Source organism: Melospiza melodia, chromosome 13 (assembly GCF_035770615.1).
Source record: "Melospiza melodia melodia isolate bMelMel2 chromosome 13, bMelMel2.pri, whole genome shotgun sequence".
Classification (NCBI taxonomy): domain Eukaryota; kingdom Metazoa; phylum Chordata; class Aves; order Passeriformes; family Passerellidae; genus Melospiza; species Melospiza melodia.
In genome coordinates, this window is record NC_086206.1 from 16055031 (window position 1) to 16081728 (window position 26698).

Here is a 26698-nt window from a genome sequence, read left to right on the forward strand (position 1 = left end):
AGCACACCAAGGAAAAGCCGCCTGTCTCAGCAAATCCTGCAGGAAATTTTCACTGGTTTTGAAACCCGAAATTTCGTATACTGTTGCCAGGTAACAACTGCTGCTGAGCTCTTGCAAAATGGCTGCTCCCAGCACCAGAACTCCCCATCTCTGGCACATGGAACAAACCTAAACATAACTGGGGGCAAGAGGCAGATCCTTCCAAAGTGAGACAACCTTTCTGCTACTGAATAGGCTTCAATGCATCAGGGTGAGTGCTGCTGCCTAAAACACAACTGCAATTATTCATTTGCCAGAAGGGTATTTCAAACTCTCCTGTTTATGAAGTCATTATGAACAACAGAAATGTGCACTGACAAGGCACCCCAATGCAGGGACAATTTGGGCACCCACCTCAGTGTAGAAAAAGCAGCAGCACTCACACAGCACAAGGAAATTCAAGCAAGGGAATGTGATCCAGCACCTCCAACTGGTGCTGTGCTTGCTGTCACAGGATTAAGATGTGCCCCTTATTCCTACAGCATATGGTGGGTGCTTGTCCAGTTGCAGCCACTTCCACTGACAGCACTTGATCCTTTGTGACCAAAGGCAGGAAAATATTCCCTACAGAAAAAGCACCCAGTCTCCCAGAGAAAGATGATCCGTGCTTTGCCCTTTTGCAGCCACAGCAAAGCCTCATGTAAGTACTGCTGGTCTTTTACACAGCAGCACAGTGATGTTTGCTCCATGGGAAAAAGGGAGGGAGAAACACTCTCCAGAGGCTGATGGCCCAACATCAGCTCACCAAGTTCAGGAAGGGGCATAGCTCAGTCTGTGTTAGTAGAAGCCAGACAAGCACAGGTGCTGCCTGTGCACAGTCCTGGAGGCATAAAAGAAGGGAAGAGGCTCTATTTGGTAAGAACATGAACTAAACCAAAAGGTTAAGCCAGGCTGGTAGATCGAGGTCTCAAAGGGAAAGGAGGGTGTTTGTGTTCATTACCTTTTCAAAGAGCAGGAGCAGTCAGAGCTGAGACTGAACCCTTCCTGCTCCCACCATCAGCTGCACCAGGAGAGGCCAGCCTGTACTGAACACTGCCCTGATACACCACAGCAGGGTGAGCCCACGTAACACCTGCTCAGCAGCAGAGATCCCTGCATGGAGGGAAGGATCCTGCCCACCACCAGCAGGGATGCTCCTCCTCAGCACAGGGCACTGACAGCCTGTCCCCACATCCCAGCAGGCAGGTCCATGCTTTGGCAACAGCTACCGAAGCATTGGATGAAGTTTGCCAAAACAGGGAGAAACTGTGTCAAGAGACACAGACTGGGTCGTGGATGACATTTTCACAATCACCAAGCCCAGCAGAATTAAAAAAGTACTCTGACAGTTGTGAACTCTTCAGAGCAGGGAGTGTTTCTTGTCACCTGCCTGGACAGGACCTAGAGGAACACAACACTGCTCACAGCTACCTGCACCTGGTACTGCAAAACCTGAAGGCTCCTCTGTTCCTCTCCCCTGGCATCCTAACAGGAGTTTCAGAGACTTTCAGCCAACATGTGCACTCTTCTTCTTCCCCTTATTATGTCCATCTTTTCAAGTTTATTTCCTGTTACCCAGGCAGTGATTTCTGCTGAGAACCAGTACAGGTTCTTTCTGTGAACTTACTGCCCACTTGCTCCCCTCCTCTCAAATGCCTTCTTGTGCACTGGAGCTGACAGGGAAGGTAAAAAGAGAATGAACAGGAAAGAAGAATGAAAGAAATAAGCCATACTCTGTCAATGACTCCTTGACTTCAGCCAGCAGGAGAAGCTGCTTCAGGAGAAAGTCAAGTCACCTTGAGCAACAACTCCAAGCATTTCTCAACCACAACATATCCTTTCAGCTCAGACACTGCTTGTGAAATGAGTTCCCCATCCCTGCACTGAGCTCTCCCTTCCAGTCTTCCAAGTACCGTGCTGCACTACAAACAAAAAATGTATTTTTCTTGTAAGAATTAGAATTCGGGAACATGCTAGCACTCCAGAAACCACAGAAACTATTCCAATTAATGAGAAGATTCTCTAAGGGTAGTAGAGCTAATGAAGCTGCCTTCCTGTAGGTTTAGTCCATCACCTCACAGGCTTCTACAGCCCTCCATAACAATCCCACACCAAAACTCTCTTCCTTTTGGCCCAGCAAAAGGCAGCACACATGGCAGCTGCTTTGGAGGTAGCACATTCCTGCTGAGTCTCAGGACATTCTGAAGTTGTATTATTCCTGTCCCGCCTTTCCCGTGAAAGGAGCACAAGAGGGGCATTATTCTGTTCTCTACCCAGAGACTAAGACATTTTTGCAAAACATTCATGTCTCAGCCTCCTTTAGAGTGTTACCTCACCATATTTGACTGAAACACCACGGCAGGTTCAAGCAGGGAGATGAGGGGGAGCCGAAGCTGCAGGAGAGTGGGAACGCTATCCAGCTGACTCCTGAGCCCGCTGCTGATACTCCTACAGGCATTAGGGAGCCCGCTGAACTCTGAGCAGAGAGGTATAACAGTTCAGAGCACAGGGAGAAGAATCACAACCACTTCAGAAGAGATATTTGTGATCCCATTTCACGTACAAATAGGGAGAGTGAAAAGTTCTTGTAAAGGGGAACCTGGCACTGATCTCGGAGCAGCCTACCAGCCCCTTCCACGCAGCGCAGAGAGACGCCTGGGAAACACTCCAAGGGCTCCTGGGAAGGGGGGACACTCGTGGCACGGAGGTCGGGCTGTTCAGCTCCCAGCAGCAGCACCTCCCAGCTGAACGGAGCCCCGAGACCGCGGCAGCAGCGAGCCCCGGGCCCGGCGTGCTCTGCTCTGCCCGGCGCCACCGCCCCCGTCCCTCAAGGCTGGTCCCCAGCCCGGGGCTCCTCTCCTGCTCACCGGCCGCGCCGCGGGCTCCGGGCTCTGCGGGGAGCGGGGCAGCGCCGAGCGGGACCCGCTGGCCCCGGGCGGCTCGGAGGGCGCTGCCGGGCGCCCCGAGGCGAAGCGGTCCCGGCGGGGCCCCGCGCGCGCCCGCTGACAACCGGCGGGGCGGCGGCGCAACGGGCGCGGGGCTCCCGCGGCGCGGCCCGAGACAAGGCCCCGCCCGGCCCGGCCCGGCCCGGCGGCCTCTGCGCCCGCCGCTCCCCGCTCCTCACCTCCCGGCCGGTCCAGCTTGAGGATGTCCCGCAGGTGCTGCGTGGCGTCCTCGATGTCGATGCTGGAGCAGGAGGCCATGGGGCCCGGCGCGCCGCCCGCCCGCGCCGCCGCCACCGCGCTGCCCGGCCCGGCCCCGCCGCCCGCGCTTCCGCCTCCGGCCCGGCCCTGCGAGCGCCGGGCGGAAACCGCCGCCCGAACGGAGCGTTCCCGGCGGCGGGGCGGGGCCGGGCGGGGCCGGGAGCGGGCAGGGCAGCGAGGCCCGAGGCTCCCCCGCCGCCCCCGCCAGGCTGGGCCAGCCCCGCTCACAGCGGCTGCCGCCGAACGCGGGGAGGCTGCACACACAGCACAGAGCTGCCCGCACCAACTCCTGGCTGGCGGCACGGAGCCACCCCTGGGTTCACACAGGGGCCCCGTTCGGCTTTGAGAGGGCACGGAGACTGACCGCAGGCTGCGGCCACTGCTGTCATCCTCCTGTACCCTGTGGGGAATTTGCATCGGTAAAACACAACAGGTGAGAACGAAGCTCTCATTGTTAAAAACTGAGCCAGAAGGCTCTGTTATCAAAGCTGCTGAGAAGGAGAGGAGAAAGTGTATGGAGGAGGGCAGACCTGCCCTGCACTCACTGCTACTCTCAGGAATCGTTCAGCCCGAGCTCCAGCTCTGCAAGCATTCCCCCAGCAGACAGACACAGTCCACCCCCAGCAAGCACTATCACACATACTCCACAGCCAACTCATAAAAATAATTTAAACTTTTAAGAAAATCTCTGTTTTATTGTGTAATGTAGCATTGAAACATCTGAACAAATCAATAACTGGGCTGTACAGGCTGCTGTTCTTTCATTTCTTTGGGTTATAGAGCATCTTGTCAGTACATAAACAACAACCTTTTGCATTATAAATTCTTTCCGAGGCATGCTGGTACAACACAAATTTCTCTTATCAAATGCAGCTAAGTCTAAGTTCCAAACATCATGCACAAGAAACTCATCTAGTGACAATGTAAACTCAGCAGAAGGGCAGGTCACAAGTCTTGCTTGCTCACGCTCTGCAGTGCTGCAGGTTTGTGTATGATATTTGGAATGTTCTGTGAGTGTGAATAATACCAGTTAAGAGGAGAGGAGGAAAAAAAACCAACAAAAAAAAAAAAATAAAAGAAAATAAAAGAAAAAAATAAAAGAAAAAGAAAAAAAAAGCCCGGGTGCCTCGGGTGGGCTGCTCAGCCGAAGTTGTGCAGTGCTAGCCTGAACATGTCATTGGTGCAAACCCAGGCATCGTTGATGTTCTTTAATAGAAATATCTGGTGGAATCCCATGATAGGATCTTCATCAGCCTGTAGAAAGAGAGGGAGGGAAAGGTTCAAATACTCATTTTTTAGAGAAACTTATTCTGAAATTCATGATGAGACAACTTCAACCTAACATTAACAGTGACATTACATGCTGTAAGATGTGCAGTACCCCAGGAGACACCAACTCCACCACAGGGTCTGTTCTGAGGGGCTTTGCAGACAAACACCCAGAGACATGGAAATCCTGCACCAGCATCTGAAGTTGGGGCTTTGTGGAAGACTTGCTGACATGTCACTCACCACACTGATGGAACATGCCTGCCTCAGTGTGGAATCACAAATCCCTTGCCCAGGAATTAAGCTTAAAAGAAAGTGGTTCAATTTTTAACTGCTGAACTTTGAGTGGGTGGCAGAAGGGAGTTTCAGGGAGTTTCTGTAGAGCTTGGTATCAACACTTTGCCTGCTTGTGCCAGGTGATCTGGGCTTTGAAAGCCCTGCCAGAGCAGGTGCAGCTGGCCAGAAACACAGTGCTTCCCATTCCAGCTGAAGGGAGCATCCACTACAGCTGTGACAATGTGTGCTGAGCACAGGGAATGGCTGCAGCAGTGCCTCCACTCCTGCCTGACAACGTCTGGGTATTTACAAAATTACTACAAAAGCAGAAAAGAGTATTAGAAGGAGACTATACTCCCACCTAATTTTATTTACCCATCTTCTGAGAGACATCGTGCAGGAATTAAATCCTCAAAAATAACAGAAATGATTCCCAAATCAGTCAGCTGGAAATCACACAACAGGATTAATCTGAGCAGCAGACCAACTACAAAACAATCTTCTGATGGTGGCTGTAGTGTGTTCAATTCAGTATTTTTGGAGGATTTTAAGGTGTTTTTTTTTTAACACATGACTGTTCAGCTTCAGAAAAGGGAAGAAATTTATAAAAAAGAGGCTTGAAAAGCAGCAGCCAGAGCAGCTGATGAAAGAGGCTGTCAAAGCACTGAATGTTCACTGGCAATGTCCTGCTGCTGTTCACTGAGAACAAGTGAAAAGTCTGAAGAGTAAAGCAGACTACAGAGTAAACAAAAAAGAAACTTTACTTTTAAAAAGTATTCATGGACTGTGAAACAAGTCAGCTTTGAGGACCAACTTGCACAGGACATCAGTTATATCAGAGAACAGCAGGTCTGCCAGAACACTGGTGGCATCAGGTGCATGGAAAGGAAACATTCAGATCAAAAACCACAGCATGGATTTCACATTGACAACTGCCTGGGAAGTTCAGTGGTGTACAATGAGTGCAGTTTCTGTGTGTGCTAATTCACAGAGTAAATCAAAGTGGGCCCTAGACTGGCCCCTCATGAAAGTGATACTGAAATAATAACAGATATTTATTTATTAAACCAGCTGAGAGCTCTAAAGCTACCAAGGCAAGCACAGGGTTAGCAGTTGTTAGGGAAGAACAAAGAACCAAAACCCAGAAGTAAGCAAATGCATAAATAGGCAAAGAGAACACACATATCAAATCCTGCATGCATTTCTTATAAGTTAAAAAAATAAAATGCTACAATAAAGTCATAAAGGGCAAGAAAAATGATCCAGCTACAGGATGGTTTCCTACTGAAGTAAATAAATTGATTACAACTTGCAAGAACATAATGAGAATGGGGAGAATAGGCAAGATAAATGGAACAAAGTGAATGAGGAAATTACAGCCAGAAATTAAGAAGGCAACAAGTAAGGCCAGGAATATGAGCAAGTCATGCTCAATACATGACTGAATGAACAAGACAAGTGCCAGCAGTCACTGTCCAGCAAACAAAAAGGGCAGTTTGTCCCTCACACCTGCTTGGCACGAGGCAGAGGCTCCCTAGGAAGGAGGGAAGGAGCCCAGTGTGAACACCAGCAGTTCTGCAGGGCGACACCAGCCATCCATCTTGTGTGTTAGCACACAGGACAGCAGTCATGGCAATTATTCTAAAGGAAGGAATCCCTACCACACGTGCCCAGAACAGAGGCTCACATGTCTGAGCTGTAGAGGCAGCCTGTGCACTGAAGTGTGTGAGTTTGTGCCTTTTCCAGCTAAGCCATTTTCACTGAGGCATCTACTACAAATTGCATAAGTACTTTTCACACCAAATTTGAGTTTGTCATTACTGACATGAGTATGCTTTAAAATATACCTCTGGAAAAAAAATACCATCTCCAGACAAGCTTTAGTGTAGGTCTCCTTGATTTCTGATAAGAGCACTCCAGCTCTTGATGCTTTGGCTTAAGGAGAATTTCCTCCTTTCTTAAGAAATTCAGGAAGACTAAAATTCCCTTTTAGTCTTTCTTCATATCCTTAACACATGAAGAAAGACTAAAAGGGAATTCTTCCCAAAATATTTGGTGTGGTACAGACAGCAAATTCCCCACTATGAAGTCACACATTATAATTTTCTTTATTCCTTTCATGTTATCCCTTCACAGCATAGAGGAGCAGTATACTTTAGAAACAAGGAAAATCCCAGACTGTATTCAAGGTGAAGTTTATACTTTATAGTCCATTCCCCAATTCTGACTATGTAATATTAGCCCATAGCAAAGGCTCACAGTTTAGTGACTCAAGATGCCACAGAAAACACAGACTAATCCTATTCCATTTTAGTTTAGATCTTCCTCACAGCTCAGATAACACCACTGGAACAATCTTTACTTTTCACTCCATATTCAGGCAAGTTCAACTCAGGAGTTGCATTCCACATGTGAGCCCAGGCTCAAAACACAAGGGGCTTTAGCCTTCCTATAAAACTTTCCTTTGTGCAGTTCAAATTCTTCCATGACATCATTGAATTAAAACAAAAACTAAACAAGTCCCAGAATCAGACTGAAAGAATCCTCTGATTTCCAGGCCAGCCTTTTGCTCAGCGTGAGCACAGACTACAGCAGCTCTGCATCACAGAACCACAGAATGGGCTGGTCCAGAGATGGTGAAGGTCCACAGAAGGGACCTTTAGAGATCAACTAATCCAATCCTCCTGTCCTGGGCAGGGACATCTTTCACTGCATCAGCCACAGCCTTGTCTAGCAGAGTCTTCAAATTCTCATAGAACAGATGTTTCACAAGGTGTCCAGGCACCATTTCTCAGGGTTTCAGGCTTCTCACGAAAATCTTCCCTTGTGTCTCATCTGTACATTCCAAGTTAGGGTTTCTGACCACTGTCCCTTGTTACACTGTCTGGCACCACTGAGAAGAGTTTGCTTTCAGGTTGCTGGAAGTACTCAATTACTTTTCACTGACATTTCAAGCAGATGCCCTTAGCCACCTCCTCTCCCAGTTCCACAAGCTCTTCATCACCCACAATCTTGGCAGCTTTTTGACTTCTCAGTTTTTCTACATCCTTTCTGACCTGGAGGCTCAAAAGGAAGTGCTCAGCTCACAGAGCAGTGAGTCATGTCACAGTCTGAGATGCAACACTGCTTTGCATTTCAGGTTTAGCTACACAATTTTCCTCCTCTTGCCTGGTCAGAGAATTTTACTTCTTCACCAGCACCCCCAGCAATTATTGATTGAACTACAGGGTTGAAACAACTCTTACCTCAAAGGAAAGGATAATTACTTGAGACTGCAGGTTCTTTCAGATGTTAAGCCTTATTTAACAGGCTTTAAGCAATGCTTTAAGTGTTCAGCATGCATTACAAAAATACCCAGTGATTTTAATTGCAAATTTCCTTTTCCTTTTAAGACTAGAAAACACTGCATACCAATTAGTTATTCACAATTAATTCTGCATGGATCACTCCAAAAATCACACTCTGGGGAGAGCCACAGATGTGCCACATGGCTCTGAGAACACACAAGCCACAGCCATGCCTCCCAGCCAAGCTCAAGGGACAGAAGAGAGCACTCCTTACTCAACCAGGACAGCGAGGACTGGAAGACAGGGAAGGCACAGGGTTAAACGTTGTGGAGGGCTAGCCTGAAGACTTCGTTGGTGCACACCCAGGCACCTTGAAAATTTTTCAACAAAAAGGTTTGTTGGAAGCCTAGAACTTGGTCATCATCTGCCTGAGCATGACAGGAGAAATACATTACTAGGTGAAGCACATTGCAGATACTGGGTGACATTCTGGATGAACACTGGCAAAGCAGAGTCACACCAAAAGGAATTCACTGCTTAAACTGATGCTTACTCTTCCTAGCTGAAGCAAGCAAGCAGCACTCAGGCAATGAACAGCAATAAAAATCAATATGATTAGAATAAGTGGATGTATATTTATTGTATCTCTACAAAAGGATAACCCCACCCAAACATTAATACCTATCAGCATCCATTTAAGAGGATCTTTGAAAGCAATCACTGCACTGCTTTAGCCAGCCAGTTAGAGCCCTGCTAGTGGCAGTCACTACTTAGATGCTCTGTTACTCTGCAGCATCTTCTCAAAGAAGCTGCTGTGCCCCAGTCCCTCATGCAGGTGATTATTCTGCTGCAAAAAGTTGTTTTTTTAAAAATTTATTTATAGTTGATACTGGTATATTAGCATGCTGTTGGTGGTCTTGGAAGCGCCCTTCCTTGTGCAAAACTCTCTTACAGTTCTCCTTGAGAGCAATATATGCAGGATGAGCAGGCACATCACTAAGAAGGCAGCTTTAAATAACAGTGAGTATGCAGCTCCACGTTTGCCTGTTGTGGTGTTCCCTGCTCAACTGGAGCTACATGTGAGCCACTGGTTAAAATGCACCACCTGCACCCAGTTGTTCCCAGTTCCTGTATTACTACTCTGTGTAACTGGGAGTAACTGTTCCCAGTTATTTCATTTCTCCACCCCTATAAATATCACACAGGGCAGAAGCATGAAGTTAAGGTTTTAAGTTGACTTTGACTTTCTGGACACTTGTTCTGAGAGAAGTAGCATTCCTAGGATTAAAATGTGATTTTAAAAGCAAAGGTTTGAGACAAATATGAAGAGTGGAAAAACTTTTCCTCACTTACTAAAACTTCACAAGCAAGTTGGATTTGATCATGACCATAGGCATACTTTAACCCACTATTTTCTCTCCAAATACCTGGATGCTCTAACACATGATCCCCAAATTATACTGAGTAATTTCAGCAAGCTGAAATTACTCAGAGGTTAAAAAAAATACATCAGAAAAAACTACTACAAGTCATGGTATTTATGGAAAGCTCCCAGACTGCATTTACAGTCCCTCCATATCAATGGATTATGGTTTGATAAAACCCAATAACTTTACAGAATCTTTCAGAGCTTGGTATCTTGCCACAGGATCCAACACAATCACTGTTGCAAGCTGCAATCTGCTTGATAATTATGCAATAACCTTAAACATGACTGTGCAAAACGAGGTGCAGATGTGACTGGCCCAAGACATTCAGTCAAAAGGTCTTGATCACATCACAGAATTTTGTGCACACCCAAGAGCAAGGCTGAGATCAGCACATCTGTCCTGTAATTCAGTGCTTTCCATGGTCACCTGTGGCTGCTTTTCCACAGAGTGTGTGCAGGTGGGACTGAGCAGCACAGAAGCTGGAATCCAACTTGCAGGAAGCAGGAGCAGCTTTATGAGAGCCAAAGCTGCCTCTGTGAGCTTTAGCAGTGGGTGCATTACACTGGGCACTGCTCTCCTCAGCTGCCCAGCCCAAAACAAAGAGAACAGCTTAGCAAGCAGATTCAAACATTCAGTCAGTCCTATGTCTGCTTAGTAACAGTGTCAGTGGAAGTTTGAATGCTCTGATACTAGAAGTGCCATCAAGTTAGCAGGAAAAGGAAATCTAAACAGCAATTTTAAAACAAACTGGGTGCAGGTAACTCTAAAGACTGGATGGCATTAGAGGCCTGACTTCTCAGCATGGCTGGACCAAATGAGCTCTGATAACTTTAACTACTGCTACATAATTTCACATTTTTTCACTATTACCACCCACTATGAGCAAGTTCTGCCTCCAGCTGATTTTATGTACAAAGTATTTTTTGCAAATTCCAGGACAATGTCTTTCATTCATAAGCAGTTTCATGAATTTACAAGTCTGTGGCCCTGGTATATTGGCAGGCTGGGTAAGTTGACACAGTTCAGTAGTATCACTCACACAGCAATATGGTCACACTAAGCCTGAAAAATAACCTGATTCTTCACAAGAAGCAGCTGTTTCAACAATAAGTGTTTGATCTCAGAGGCAACATTCCCATTGCTGAATCTGTTTTGATTACAGAGGTACAGGACTGTACTAACACCAGGATTGTATTCTTGTATCCTGTGACAGTAAAAAACTTATGGACTCACTGAAGGGTGGTCAGTAAACAAAATGAAATTTGCTAAATCAGAGCTCAATGCAAACATTGCATCAAGGAGGATGTTAAACTAGATGTGCTTAAATTGTCCAAGAACACTGTGACAATGCTTTTAAATGCAACAGAGGACACCAAAACCTTACTGCATCAGGGTAAGGGAAATACTGATGCCTCTAGAACCCACATGGTATTTGTCTGCACAGTAAAATCTACAATACTTTGCTTGGTAGAACATGACTGTCAAATTACAGGTGTTTACCTAGAACTTGGTATCTGAAGGAAGGAGCATTTCTTGACAGCCTTGAACAGCAGAGGAGCAACATCCCAATGCAAGCTTATCCCTGCTCCTTCCCCACCCATGAAAGCATTTAAATGTATTCAGAAATCAGATTATTTAGAACCTTGCAAAAATCTAAGACATAAGCACTCATTAATTAACCTGTAATGGAAAGAGTTTACCTTCAGCTGTCCCACTACCATACTGAGTATACAGCTATCAGGTGTAGGTTGGTGGTCTTGTGCTGTGATGCTGTGTTGTATTTTTTGGAAAGGGAGGCTCTGCAATGAAAAGAAATCAAAATAAGGAAATGTACAGTAATGGAATTATTTAACTTACAAAACAAAGACTGAGCAAATCCAACATTATGAAGTGTTAGACTATAGAGAACTGTTGCAAATGAGGGCATGTGGGGCAAATTTTAACAGGTGTGTTTTTCAATCACCAAAAGAGGAAATAATGTCACCATACACAGTAAATGGTACCTTTTCCTACTCCAACTGCACTGCCTGAAGGGCTTCAGATCATCTGTAAGCTCAAAGTTCTTTTGATGAAGGAACAAAACTCTGCTCTCAACTGTGTTAAAAGATTTTATCATCTAATACTTGACATTTACCAGACAACTCCTAATTTGCTTCTTTGTTAATGTGGCTATGAATGGAAAGGAAAAGTGGATGAAATCTTCAAGACTTGAAATCCATATATCCACTCTTGTCCTTTTAAATTCCCTTGACACTCAGGAGCCAATGTCAGTATGTCTGGAGGTGTGTGTGCAAGGAATACACCTTGAGAAACACCAGGCAGTGGAGAGTAATTCCTATCTTTCAACTTAGACCACATTCACATTCTAACACAGAAAATTGCAAGCAGTGAACATGGAAACCTGGGAGATCTGAGAGTCCTGTCACACAAATGCAATTTTGGGACTGTTCTCCCAAAAGCTGCATTATTGCTGAGTGCTTTAGTGGCAGTTCAGGGTGGATGGAGCTCTAGGTGACCATGTGGCAGATACCCAAAGTCCAGGAACTGCACAGGATGGCAGCACGTGCCCATTCAAACCTCAGGTGGCACTTGGATGCCTTTGCTGCATTTGGAAACAGGCTGAAACAGATCCAAATGCATACTGCAACAAGTCCTGCATTTCCCATCTAGAGGAAGGAGCCTCAAAGGCTTCCTAGAAGGCCTGGGTAGAGACATGAGCTGTGCTGTCAGATATGAAGCACAGTCTTGGCTCTACAACCCCATGGCTCTAGGAAGAATTCCAGGAAGCTAAATCCATGGATAACAGAACACAAACTGTGGAAGGATCAGGACCTGAGGAAGCAAATGAAGTGTAGGGAGCAGGTTTCTAATTAGAGAGACACTGTTCAAGAACACCATTTAATAAAGCCTATGGTGTTCCCTCTCAGCTGGGAGTGCAATCCCAACCAACTCCAAGTGCAAAGTGAACCAATTCCTTTGCAGTATGGAATAGACACTTGTAACAACACAAATCCAGAGCCTTCTTTTCTGAAAGACCAGCAGACTGTTTTCCAGGGTCACCATCCTGAACTTGAATGTGCAAAATGCCCACACAGCCTGCACAAGCATAGGTGGGAAGTTCCTTTGACAAAAGGGTACTCCAAAGTCTAGTCCCACCTCAGCACAAGAGCTTCTTGTTGAACAAGCACTGCAAAAAGTTTCTCTTGAAAAGGCAGAGGGATGAAGGGGAATGAATGCAATTCATTCCAGGGAGGAAGGAAAGGCTTTGGAATCAAGAGCTCTGCAAAATGGTGACAAGGAACCAAAGACAAAGCTGGGTAAGACAGTGGCTGTTTCAAATACCTGATTCCACAGGACAAGAGGAAATGGCCTCAAGCTGCATCAGAGGAGGTTCAGGTTGGACATCAGAAAGAATTCCTTGACTGAAAAGCTTAAGCATTGTAATGGCCTGCCCAGGGAAGTGCTGGAATCAGCATCCCTGGATATTTTCAAGAAAAAACTGGACATGGCACTTAGTGCTGTGGTTTAGTTAACAAAGTGGTGTTCAATCAAAGGATGGACTTGATCTTGGACAACTTTTCCAACCTTAAAGATTCTATGATTGTCCTCTTCAGAGGAAAGGATCCCAAACAGCTGGCCAGCCTAGTGAGCTACTCATGTGATGCACTGGGAGAAATTCTACTGGAAAGAGGAGTGTAGGTGACAGAAAAGATCACTGATTTTCAGGATAGGCAGAGGCTACCTCAAAAGGATAGCTACTTATAGGCATGCATCTGTACTGGAATGAGGGATTTTGTGGTATGAGAAGTACAATAAATTGTCTAAAAAGCATGAAGCCACACAACAAGCAAGGTTTTTACCATCCTCTGATGTTAGAAATTGACTGGTCTTTCACTATGAAAACTATGGAATCTCCTGAAGCCAGGTAAGAGAAATTAGGCAAGAATAAAGTTGAGTAGCATAAACTCACTGCTGGCAGCAAGAATACCTGTCTCAGCTTCCTCCTTGGTTCAGTATGTTCATAGAATGATGTAATTGTTATCTCAAATGCTCAATGTAAATCAGGCTGCCCCTAATTAGCACAGGCACTCCATGTTAAACAAGTCCAGCACCAATTAGGACAGAAGGAACAAGTGTCAACTCCCACGCTGTAGCAAGGCACAGATGTGCTGGGCCTGCACAGCAATGCCCATACAACCTTGCCCTACTGTATTAGCAGATTGAAAAGGTGCCATACCATTGCTGTCACACAGCAAAGAACTTGATCTAAAAGAAAATGCCACCTCTTTGTGCTTACATCAGCTCACCAGCCAGGCACTGAACAACACAAGACCACAGAAGTGTGAAAGAGTTCAGTGTCAAACTCTCAGGGCTGTGCTGAACTGACTAAGCAGCTCCAGAAGCAGAGTAGGTGAGCACATAAAGCTGACACAGCAATGGGAGCCCAGGAGCTCAGTGCTGACAGAGGAATGCTGAGTGACATGAGAGTCACTGTAAGCTGATACAGCCCATAATGAGCCATGGTGGTGGAAGGGCACAGAGTAACTGCAGTGCTTTTCCTCCTTACTTTAAGCAGATGGATACAAGGCAGAAAAAATTTCCCTAAAGCAGAGTAGTGTGTCTTCACTCACCAATTACAACTGCAGCAGGCACATAAATCCAGAAAGTCCAGCTTGCAGCAGTGACAGGGAAGGTAAAGATGAGCTGTGTCACAGTGGGAAAGGGGCTGGATCTGCCTGGGCTGAATCCAAGGCAGCAATCAGACACTGGGGCCAAGCAAATGCTTGGCTGGTTGGGTATCTGAGTGGCTGCAAGCCCAAAAGTCTAAAGAACACTGAGTACACAAACAAGCAACCCTGGAGCTTGGGTAGCTCTTCACCTACAAGCAAGCAGTTGCTGCTGTTTCTGACGTGTGCAGCCTTCTCAAAGGCAACACAGGTAAAGCACACCTAAAGCACAGGCCTGAGGGCAAACCTCAGTCTGTACAGTTAAAGATGCCTTAGGCAAAAGAAGCAATTCCAAAACACAGGAGCAGTAGCTGTGCAATAAGCCAAGTGTCAAGTTACGATTACTTTTCTTCTCAATGTGTAATAAAAATGTCTGAAATACCATACTCAGAGCAGACTGTCTGGTGACCTAAAAAGCAAGTCCTCTGCATATCTTGCAAGAGAAACAAACTTTCTAGTCTCATGACAGCTTGTAAGTACCCCCAGTTTTATTACAGAACTGTGGATTTACTGTAGAAGATAAAAATTCTTTTAGTTTAAACAAACATAGAATTCCAGTGTCCTTTCACTTGCTGAAGAGGAAACACATGTTTCAAAGTCCTGAACCATACCTGCTCACATCTGAACTGCTGACAAATCTGCACTGAGGATAAGTCAGCTTCTCCACTACAGAACTTATTTGCAGTTTACGTATCAGAAAACAAGTTGTTCCTTGTTGTAATGTGTCTAGCCTTTATCAGACAGATCCAAGTAACAGGATTGCTACTGCTTCTTCCTTGGCATGCCTTAAAAGAGCAAAGGCACCTTTCACTCCTCTAGATCAGAGGCAGCTTATGCATTAGACCTTTTAAAAAAAATAAATCAATAATGTCAAATACAATTGCAGTCACAAAATAACCTTGCAAACTATGGAGTCAATTAACATTCCAACATTAGAGTCATCAGTGGAATAACCCACTGGGCAGTGGTAATTCATAACATTTCTTGAAGAACCTAAGCTGGAAGCACAAGTTCAAGATTTTTGAACTGCTTAAGTCTAACTCAAATTTTCAGAAGCAATTATCTTCTAGTCTTCATAACTGTTTCCCAAAACATTCAGCAAGGATTACAGACTTACAGTGAGTTTTTCAACAATGGCTGCTTTGCCCTGGAACTGCTGTCCTTCCCACGTAAGGCATGATGCATCAATCTGGGGGAAAAAGAAAAATGTTACCAACTTAGGTAGCCCTTAAGCAATCCTGATAAGAGACTTTATGTATTCAGCAGAAATCCTCAGAATCCACCCATTTGAAAACTACCTCAAAGGGACATAGAAAGAAACCAGCAAAATGAATTGAAGAAGTTTGGAACAATCAACTAAAAAATTAAGTACACTACATTTCAGTATAATAAGTCTACCAGCAAAAAATTCCTGCCTTTGGATAAAAGTCAGCTTTCAGATGAAAATCTAAAGGATTAAAAAAAAAATAATTACAGACACAAAGTCAAGCATGTGTAAAGAGAAAAATATATGAAGAAAACTGACAACATAGGTTGCACCACCAGGGTAGTGCTTCAATTTACCTGCCTCAAGCAATTCAAAAGTGAGTGGCCAGATCCCTACCTGGAATAGGTGACAGAAGCCTTAACTGACTTGGATCACACTACTAAGGATAAACTGAATCTTGTGGTGGAAGTAGTGATACAGGAATACAAACCAAATCTAAGAGCTGCCTGCTGCATTCCTGCATGCTGTAAAATTTGTTTGCTCCCCCAGGGTCTCTGAAGGGAAAAACCTCATCATTAAAAGCCCATTTCTACAGATTATACAAATTGTGACCTTGGTGCATTTCAGCCACACAAAACAGGGTGTGTTTTCTCCACAGTTCAGGAGCTGCACAGAACAACATACATCAGTGACCTGCATAATTGTTCTCCCAACTACATGTGCACAGGACTCTTCATTGAATGATGGAAGGCAGAAAGACCCTCAGGGTGAAAAAAAGCCAGGAGTTCACTGTGTGGAAGGCCCTCAATCCAGGAATTTAAATTAGTCTGTACTTAACACTTTGAGGACTGAATGTACTTTGGAAATAAAATACAAACTACTAAGAGCCTCCATATTCAGAGCTGTGGTTGGAACACAAACTGATTGGTTTTCTTTTCCTCCAGGGTCTGTACACAGCTTCTTGGGCAAAGTCAACCAACAATCTGGCAGGCAGCAAGTACACAACAATCCCAAGAGCAAATGGTATCAGTGCTGCTGGATATTGCTGAGGTATAAGGAGGGGTGGCAGAGGGTGTTGAACCATTTAAATCCTCAAGAGCTGGCTGAAACTTCAGCTCATCCAGCAGATGGAAAACCAGCCAGAAAAACAGGATATGCTGCTAGAAGACTTGTCAGCCCTGAACCTCTTGCTGCAACTCCTCAGCCACCCAGCAGCATTCCTCAGCATCAGCAATCAACTCCACACACAGGGTACTTTGCTCTGGAGGAATCTTCCCCCAGAATTAAAAACTGATGGGCCTTGGGTTTGTTAGTTACAGTTTTTAATTCTGGTATCCAAGTCTACTTCACCCAAATTAAGATGCAAAATTAAAAACCTAATGTTTGAGGAAATTTAAACTAAATTTACATTCATTTAACATGTTATTCTACATTTTAAACTGGATTTAAAACTGTAAATCTATTTTACTGTTCAGAGGATTAATACAGCATGAGGTCCAAGAAACACCTGCCAGAACTGCTAAACACAGGGTAGGCCTTAAATTACATCCCACCTCAAGAGGGATCCAAGCAAATCCATTCCTGTAAATTAATGGCAAACCAAGACTAGAATGTTTGCTTTTACAGAGCACTTCATCACAGGATTATCATCAAACTCCTCCAAAACAAATCACAGCCTACAGCTAAACAGGGCTTTTGTGAGTCTGACTGCCTCTAAGGCAAACAAAGCTCCAAACAGACATAAAAGAAAAGCAATAAATAAAAGTGTGATTGCACTGACTGGCATTGTGGAGTCAGGATAAAGCCCACTATCCCACCCTGTGTATTCTCATACATCAAAACAGGGAATTCCAGATAAGGGGACAGAGTGCCAGCTCCCTTTCTGTGGATACTTACATATATTGCTCCTAACTGAGTCCTGTCTGCATCAAAAAGCTGGTAGTAATGTTGTACAAAGCTGGATCCAATCTGCTCCCAGATAGGCTTGTCTCCCATTCTGAATCCTCAACCAGAGCCAGTGACTACAAAACAAGCAAACAAAATTATCAGAAAGATCACAGGAATAAGTGTAACACTTGGTTTGTGCATTACACAGATCTTCTCAACTGGCCTGAATTTTTCTTTGGGATAAGTAGGACAAACTCACCTCTGTATCCTAGACTTGTAAATAAAAGTCTTGCATACTCAATGGTTTAATTTCTAATTATAGATTTGGTTTGTAGTGCTATTTCAGTGTGAGGTCACATCTCATGTACAAAAATGGAGAACAAGAACAAAACCAAGTGTTACCACCTTGTCTTCACACATTTCAGAAGTTCCACCATCTAAACAAGCTGGCAAGGGCTCCCTGTTTCAACTTGATCTCATTTACTGTAAACAACTGACCTGGTAACATGGATTGTCTGCAAGTGGCTTACACCAACTGATTCATGAATTTAGCTCCTCAGGTATTTCACCATCCACAGGCCATTCTAAGTGTCCTGTCAATGGCACATAACAAGAGTGAATTCACTAGCTCCTTGTTCAACACAAGCTTACTGCCCATCCTCTTCTGTCATTGAGGCTGGAGTAGACTCAATGTTTATCTTTGAACCTGTGATAACTTCAAGATACAAACCATGATTTTTCATAGTGCAGAGAATCTGCAGCTCCTAGTGAAGGTGCTGAAGGCATCCCACACTTCTGAACACAAGTCCCTCTATTCCAGAGGGGTTGAGCATAGAGCATGCACAGCAGTCCAGACAGATGGCTGTATCACATTACATTTCTCAAAAAAGCAAATTCATTTTTATTTATCCTGATGTCTCTCTGAAAGCCTGAAGAATTGTGCTAAAATTCAAAACACAAAAATGCTGCACTCAAACTCCACTACATTATATTTTAAGACCTGAGTTCACTTCAACCAAACTATACTTGGTTAACATCTAGATATGTCAGCCACTAGTCCCTTTTTGCAATCCCTGTCCAGGAACCTTGGAGTTACAGGTTTAAATGGCACTGCAAGTCTAGAAAGGTATGAAATTCTGTTTTAGGACACAGGACATAATAGTTATTCTGGTTTCCTTTAGCTGTCAATTACTCACACACCTGTGTAAGATTTAACAGATTCCTAAGAGGAGCAAAACACACACTCCCAAGATCTCCACAGAGGATACTCCCAGGCCCAGCTTTCTGTGCACAGTTGGACAAGAAAGCTCTTTTCATATTTTAGGCCTCTGAGCTTTAGTCACACAAATGGGAACCGAAATGGGTTCAGACTCTGGGTTGGAAGTATTAAGGTCATACAGATTTGGCCAGACACAGAAGAGCAAATCTTTTGTCAGATCAATGGCCTAACAGCAGGTAGCATCTGTGTTTTCAGGGTGGTAAATGTGACTACCAAGCCCAGCTGCTATCACACTTCAAACATCCTAATTTCACAGTCAGACACCTAGGCAGAATAGCCAACATCCAAGTCACCAAGCCTGCACACTAACATAAAAATTCATAGTCTTGTTGCCACACCACTATTGTTTCAACTGCTCCAAAGAGATCTGCAGCCTGGTGTTAGTCACCATCATGAGCTCCCCATTGATACTTGCAGTGCATGCCTCAGTCTGGAGTAGTTTACCCAGTGTGGCCACTCCTCTGGGAAAACACACAGCAAATTAAAAAATCACCCAAGTACAACAGATTGAAAAAACAAAACAAAACCAGCCCTACACTTACCTCCCAAACGAGTTAAATCTAGTTCTTTACAAGTGAAAAGGTTGTATTGATTGGACATCCATAATTGCTGCATATCAGCCTAACCTAGAGTTGATCCAGAAATCAAATAACTTCAGCCTGTATTTGGGGATTTCATGTTGAAGAAAAACCACCCTAAAACCATGGCACCAACTCCCTGGAAACTCTACTGAGTGATGCCCACCCTGCTGAGAGGCAGGACTCGTGTCATATTTGGAAACCAGAAGGGGTAGGACTTAAGTTTGACGCCTGCAGTTTCCATTCCAGACCTGTGGGTACCTAGTTTGGGATGGCTGCAGTGGAGCCAACAATCAGCACAGGTGAAAATCACATTGAATCACTCTGTATGGATCAAGCTTCAATCCCAACACATGAATTTATATCACTGCCAGATATTCCTAAACATTTAGGGCAAATCAAGTTGACAGTATTGATGCTCAGCAGTCACACATGAAACACTGAACTGGAGGACAAAAAATAACCCCCAGCTTATTCTTCTGAAGCTAAAGCAAGGTAGCTGTTGCCATATTAAACTTCCCCACACACAAGATGTGCATTCACTCTTAACAGCTCCGTGTAGCATCACACAAACCCAAGATCAAGCTGTGTGCCAGCACTGCACCTCATTTAGTCCCTCAAGGCACAACAGCCTCACTCAAGCACCAGATGCCTTCTGTTCAATCCTGAACCTGTCAAAAAGCCTTAGAGACTACAAGGAATGAAGGAATTCTTATTTTAAATATGGAAAATAGAATTATGGTTTCTAGATCTAAAAATTAGTATGCTAGCTTGCTATCTCCTCCTAAAAAGGTATTTGTATTTTGAACAGTAAAATACTATTAAATAAATAAATAAAAAACAATAAATTTGACCGATTATAATGTTGATTTTCTCAGAAATAAGAAAAAGCTAAAAAAATGTGGTTGAAATTAATGATCCTTGACTATTTTTTTTTTGTTTGCTACAACCTTACTCTCTTTCCTGTGCCATTCATATATGGTTTTGCTGAACACTCATTCTTCCTGGAAAGGTTCATTTTCCTTTTCTGATTTGTCACCTTTTCCTCCATGCTGTCTTGTGTTTTCTGCCTGTCATTACAGATGTAAGAAGCTTAGAGATGTACCTAAAGAAAGAACAAGATGGGAATGATCTGTGTCATCCAGCCCAGTCCCTTTCAGTGAGACACAACCCATGTAGGACTGTGTTGATAGACTTATCAGTACAGTATTTTAATGAGATAAATATAATACAAAAGGCTTTAGGATCTATTGCAAACCTATGAGGAAAGCACAGGTTCTGATGTTGTCAAACACTAGGGCAACACAGGGGTGCCTCAGAACCATCCAGCCAAATCCACCCATGGTTCACTCAAATCTGTCCATGGTTACAGAAACAAGAATATCAGAATACAGAAACTTAATATAACAGCAGATAAAAGAAGTTTCAATAAACTACAAAGCTCCTAAGATGTTGCTTAAAAAAACCATATGTCCTTTTAAAGGCACCTACTGAAAATTACTATTGTGTAAGTGCATTACTGGATATTCCACCTTAATTCCCCATGGAAAAGGAGATAATTTCCTTAAACTAATTAATTTCCTTGCCTTTGTCACTTCAAACCAAGCCTACCTCCTCACATCCACTTCAGAACATCATGGTCCATTTGATTCACAGCTTCTTCACAAGGCACAGCTGTAAAGCTGAGCTACCAGCACAAAGTGTAATACTTAATTCACATTATTCACTCTATTTCTTGGACTCTACTCATACTACAGAATTTATCCCCACCCCAAATACCACCCAGTAGTGCTTCAGTGCTGAAGCAGAAACCAAATACAGAGCACAAAAGCTGCAGCTCCCAGCAACTCTGTGTTCAACAGGTATATATCTGCTGACACTGCTGAACTGAAGGGCTTCTCTGCAGTGACATCAAAATAAAGCTCTCCAATACCTTTGCCAGGCTGCACACTGACATGTCAAGAGTAAATCCCATCCCTCTACACATCTCTCGCCACAATCCCTACAAATCTCATCCTACAAGGTACCAGGGCATCCCTGGTGATTGCTCTGCATCCATCTGCCTTGGCACGGGGCAGACTGCACCAGGAGCAGGACAGGCTGCAGCACCCAGTGAGCAGCAGCACTGCAGAGAAAGCTGCACCCATAAAACAGAGAAGATCTACAAGGGAGCAGAGCCACCATGTGGGCCCTGGGTGACCTTGAGTAAAGCTATGGTTACAGCTTCAGGCAGGCTTTTTTATCCACAAAATACAAAACTACAGAATCTTTTCCAGTGCTTGTGCCAGCTTTGGTGTCTCTGTCTACACTCACCCCTCTTCCATCCCTCCTGCCTCAGCTCTGGGTGTGAGATTAGCACCAGCACACCAACATCACCCATAACTCCTCAGGGGAGCTCAGTCTCCTTAAGAAGACTCATTTCTGCCACCTGTGTGGATGAAACCTCCTCCTACTGCTTCCTTCCCAAGCTACACAACACATGATTCTGTCAGTGTGCTGCAGCACAAAGACCATCTTTCTGCTCATGCAGCACCACCAGAGCTACTCAGAGGGGTGGCTTGAGGAAAAGTCACTTTTTTACTTGGAAAGAAATTGCCTTCTCTGAAACACATAAGTGCCAGTGACATTTGGAGCAGGTGAGCTACTGCCACAGCTCTGCAGTGTGGAGAAAGAACAAATAGTTCAGCCAGCAGTTATGTTTTAGCACATTATCTGGCCTGCACACATGTAAGGTTGCTGCTACCAATTAAAAAAATTAAGTAATTCTGAATTGGAGCAAGGTAGGCCTGTGATTCTAAAATAATACGACGTTTTCTGGAAAAGTCAACAGAAACTAGCATGAGCAATAGTAAAGGATAAATTGCTAAAGAAAAACAGAGGTGGTCTGCCAGGGATTGTCACATTTAAAAAGCAAGCTGTATTCAAAGAATCAATGAACAACCACCACAGGCACAGAAGGTCTGTAAAGTCTTTCTGGTCTGCAAAACACCAAGAAAAAACCCACTGAATTTAAAGAGGAAAACCCTCAAACCAATACATTCTAATGCTAGTGGAGAAAATTGCCTTCTATTACCCAGTTATGACTGTATTTATTCCACAAGTAATCTCAGCATAAATAAACCATGCTCACAGAACAGTAAAGCCAGACCAACAACACCAAAGCTACTCTCCCTTAAAATTGAATTCAAGCTTGTTTTCTGGAAAATTTGAGAATCAGTGCAACAAATAAGCACCAACACCACCCTTAAATCTGTGCTGCTGTCCAGTGACATGTGAATCCACAGCAAACATGGTTCTGACCATCACTTCTGCATCCTTCACTACTGATTAACAGGAGCAAATAAGGACAATGAAATCACTCTCAGCTTTTTCTGTTCCTGATACTCTTGCAGTTTTTACCACACAGGTATTTTAGATGACTTAGATTAGAGAGTCAGCACTCTTTAGACTGGTAAGTAAAGTAAAGCAGCCAACAGTTTTAGGCTATTTTTCCTTCAATAGCTTTTCTTTTGCCTCTAAAACTTGCAAAGACAGGAGTGTCCCTAGTGTGCACTTTCTAGGAACACAATGCAACCAGCATCACAGGACCAGGTAATCTTCTTTCTATTCAACTCCACCAACAACCACTTGATAACAGATCATCCTCCTTTAGCCAAGGATCCCCTCCCAACAGAGAAACTATGCAAATTATCCCAGAATAATGCAGGTTTGCAAGGCACCTCCTCCAGCTCAAAGCAGGAGGACAAACCTGTTCCACAGCCTGACATACAAAGGGCAGCTGTCCCCTGTCCTACCCCAATGCCATCTGTGCCAGCCATGCCCTCGTGTCCTGCCCTGCCATGAGGTACCCTGAGAAAAGCCTGGCTGCATTCTCCTGATCATGGCCTGACAGGGACTGGAGGCTGGGATCAAGCCTTTCCCAGACTAAACAAGGCCAGTGACACAGGGATGCAGAAACACTGGAACTTACTGAGGGGCATCCTGCCTCATCAGCCATTCACCCTCAGCACTCTGCAGCTCTGCCTGGTAAATGCCCATTCAGCAGTGAACCTTCCCCATGTGAAAACCTGCAACATTTCCAGTTGAGGAACACATTTATGCATTCAGAACTGAAGGAAAGAAGTGTTTCTCTGATGTATTTGACAATTATCTCCACAGCAGCTGATTGATCCACAGAGAACCCTCTGTGAACTACAGCTCAAGGCCAATCAGAAACCATTGACTTCAGAGACCTCCACCAAGGAATTGCCATGGGCTGCTCTGTGCAAGGAATGACATGATCCTAAATATGCTTTTAGAGCTAAAAATAATTAAGTCTAGATTTATGAACTGTGAAAGGATGGAAAGGGAGAATAGAATGGGGAAGATAACAAGGTCCAGATTATTTCCTTTTGGGAAATACATTTACTTTTCCCCTTCTCAGTCTTTTTATTCCTCTACTCCAACTTTGTTAAAACAAATTAATGAGGGAATTATGCCAACTTGAATTACATCTTTTTTTGTTAGAAATGGCAGCAAGTGTAAGGCCACTAAGATAAAAAGCAGCTGAGGAAGACTCTAGGAAAGCCTTCACTGTGCCTGCAGCTTGATGCTCATCCCAACTGCAACCTGACAACCCAAGAGAGCCACACAGAGTCAGCCAGGATGATTTTCAAATACACAGACATAGATTACACATAACTGCACAGGGGGACATCATGTTTTGTTGTTAAGCAAAAGCCACAATGCTACACAACTACCTATTTTTCCAGAATATTCTTCATGCAAGCTAAAAACTGAATTCAAGTTTGCAAGGCTGAAACCACATTTCTTTCCCCAAAATGAATACAGGACAGCCCAGTTAAAAAAAAAAAAAAAAAAAAAAAAAAAAAAAACCAAACAAACAAACAAACAAAAAAAAAAAAACCAAAAAAACAAACAAAAAACAAAACCGGGAGGCACTGGGGAACTGGAGGGGAGAACTGCTACACCCTGGTTTTCTTTACCTTATAGACACAGTAACAAAACACTGAATGGCCAAGCTTGCCACAATATCTATAAGTTTCAAAGCAACCTAAAAGAATCCCACTTGCAATGTTACCAGCTACCAGGATATGTTATAATTCCTTAGCTAATCATACTCTACACTTTCACTAACTAAATGAGCCTCTTATTAACAGGAGCAAAAGAAATCCCAGCAGAGAACTGCAAAGTTGTTACCATTTGCATTTTTCCAAAGACCTGAACAAACACAGGTGTTAAGCAAATATATTTCAAATCATCTAACAAGTAACTTGCAACCTTTTAGGCAAATAATAATTAAGGGTCCAGTGGGAAAATAGTTAAATTGTCCAAAGTGAGCCAAAATATCACCTCATTTTAAATGAGATCAGGCATTTCACTATATACAGAAATTTTGCTATTTCTAGGTGAAGGTCTGTGAAATGCCTTTTGTTTTGCTGCTGCTAAAAGAAAATGTGAAGTCACTGCACACAAATACAGAAATCACTGCTTGAACACAACTTTTCAAGAAGCAAAAGAATATTAACTTGAGAAGGCAGCTGATTGAGGAATCAGAATTCACTTTCAAGCAACGTTTCTGCAACCAATTTCTGCTCGAGCATTTACCTGGGCTTTTTTTTTTCCCAGTTCAATGCAGTATGTCCAGCTCTGAGATATATTTACACTGGAAATTATGGACTTCAAATGAGCTGAATTATTATTTCAGCCTGCCTCAGTCAGGAAGTTCAATTTGAATTGCAAGAAGAGGCTTTTGGGGATTTAAAAGTCTTCAGAAAGCTATCTCACATTAACTGAATATAACGCACACTCATTGCTATTGCACACCTTTGCAGGTTTTCATTGTTCTCAAAGCTGAAAAGTGACAACAGCCAGAGAAAGCAAAAAATTTCTCTCTTGCACATCATACTTGAAAATGGCAACTCAATGTAAAAACTACCTGGTTTTTACATTGAGTTGCCATTGATACTCAGCAGATAGTCTGATAATCAACAGATCACTGAGCGCTTCACTCCAAGGAAGCATGAACCTTTCACGTTCATTGTGACAAAGTGATTCAATCATCTCAGGTAACTTCAGTCCTCTCACAGCCTTCTGGCAAGACAGAAAACAGCAGGAACATTAAATCCGAGCACACCCTCTGCCCGGCACAAACCATCTCCTCGCAGCTCCCGGTTCCCCCCCTTTCACTCTCCTCCCTGCGATACCGAGCCCTGCAAAGCAAGACCGAAGCACGGACGGGCACCAGGCCGAGAAGCCTCGGTGCCTCTGAGGGCAGCGCCGGGCACAGCACGGCCGGGGAACGCCGGGGGCTGCCGGCGGGGCGAGGCGAGCCCGGCCCGCATCCCGCATTGTGCCCCGGCCCCGCCGGAGCGATCCCCCCGAGCCTGCGGGCCGAGCTCGCCCCTGCGAGGCCCCTCGCTCCCCCCGGGCCGCCCGCCCCCCTCAGCCCACCCGCCGGCCCACCCACACGCGGGCCCCGCCGGTCCCGGGCACGGCCGGCGATGGCTCGGCTCCCGCCGCCGCCGCCCCTCCGGGACCGCGCTGCCGGCGCCTCAAAGACGGGGAAGGTCAGGGCGGCTCTGCTCGGCGGCTCCCGCCCAGCCCGGCCCGCGGCAGCCGGCAGCGCCCCGCGGCGGGGATGGGGCTGGGCCACGGGGCCGCGGGGGGCGAGCGCGGGGTGTGGCGGTGCCGCGCGCCGGCCCGCGGGCGGTGCCGGTGCCGGTCCCGCCGCCAGTGCCGGTCGCGCCCCCCGCACTCACCCGCGGCTCCCACTATGGCGGCGGCAGCGGCCCCGTGCGCGGCGCGAGCCCCCTCAGCCTCCCTCGCCCGCGCTTCTGCCCCGCCCCGCTCCGCCCGGCCCCGCGGCATGCCGGGACAGCGAGTCACAGCGGCCGCCGGACGCGCACGGAATGGGGCCAGTGGAACTGCAACTCCCGACACGTCCCGCGCCGCACCCCGCGGTGGCTCATTTGAATGAGGGAAGGGGCCCGCGCGCCGCTGGCCCCGCGGCGGCGCCCCGGAGCATTGTGGGATGGTGGGGGAGCGGAGCGCGGCCCTGCGGCTGGGGAGTGACGGGGACGGGGCTGTCCCCCTTTGGGGAGAGAATTGTCCCCTTTGGGACAGGACCTTACCCCTTTGGGACAGCGTTCTACCCCTTTGGAACAGGATTGTTCCTCGCTGGGACAGGATTGTACCCTCTGGGCCAGGGCAGGACCTGGGTGGGGATGTGGGTGGTCCCAGCCGCAGCACTGCAGGTCCTGAAGTTAATTTTTGTCTCCTCATAAGACCTACACAGTGACGATTTTTAAGGAAATTACTCCACTAGGTTGCAGTGAAGTCAGCAAAGAAGGTGCGGGGTGGTAGGAAAACGCCTTCAAATAAATACTTGTGAAGATGTAAGTGGTCTAAAAAGCATGGTTTGGGTCCCCTGGAGCCCTCCCATATTCCCTGAAGCAGAAGCAGCAGAGGGGACTCATAAGGGTACAGGAGTTGTCAGGATTTAGGATTATATGCTTAAATAGGCTGTGGGCAGAGT

General features: G+C 45.2%; 2 protein-coding genes across 2 annotated transcripts in view; both read right to left on the reverse strand.

Annotated features, from left to right (window-relative positions):
- Positions 1 to 3254, reverse strand: part of EDC4 (enhancer of mRNA decapping 4) — a 33146-nt gene extending 29892 nt beyond the window's left edge. The window contains exon 1 of the mRNA XM_063167992.1: positions 3143 to 3254. Within this exon, the coding sequence (XP_063024062.1) occupies positions 3143 to 3221 (79 nt within the window). The 5' untranslated portion in view covers positions 3222 to 3254. The remainder of the gene's footprint in view (positions 1 to 3142) is intronic.
- Positions 3255 to 3888: 634 nt separating this feature from the next.
- Positions 3889 to 26007, reverse strand: NUTF2 (nuclear transport factor 2). Its single transcript, XM_063167993.1, has 5 exons — positions 25923 to 26007; positions 17314 to 17438; positions 15328 to 15399; positions 11184 to 11282; positions 3889 to 4475 (listed from the first exon to the last, which is right to left on the reverse strand). Exons 2-5 carry the CDS (start codon positions 17410 to 17412, stop codon positions 4362 to 4364), a joined length of 384 nt encoding a protein of 127 aa, XP_063024063.1. The 5' UTR covers positions 17413 to 17438; positions 25923 to 26007; the 3' UTR covers positions 3889 to 4361.
- Between the last annotated feature and the right edge of the window lie 691 nt (positions 26008 to 26698).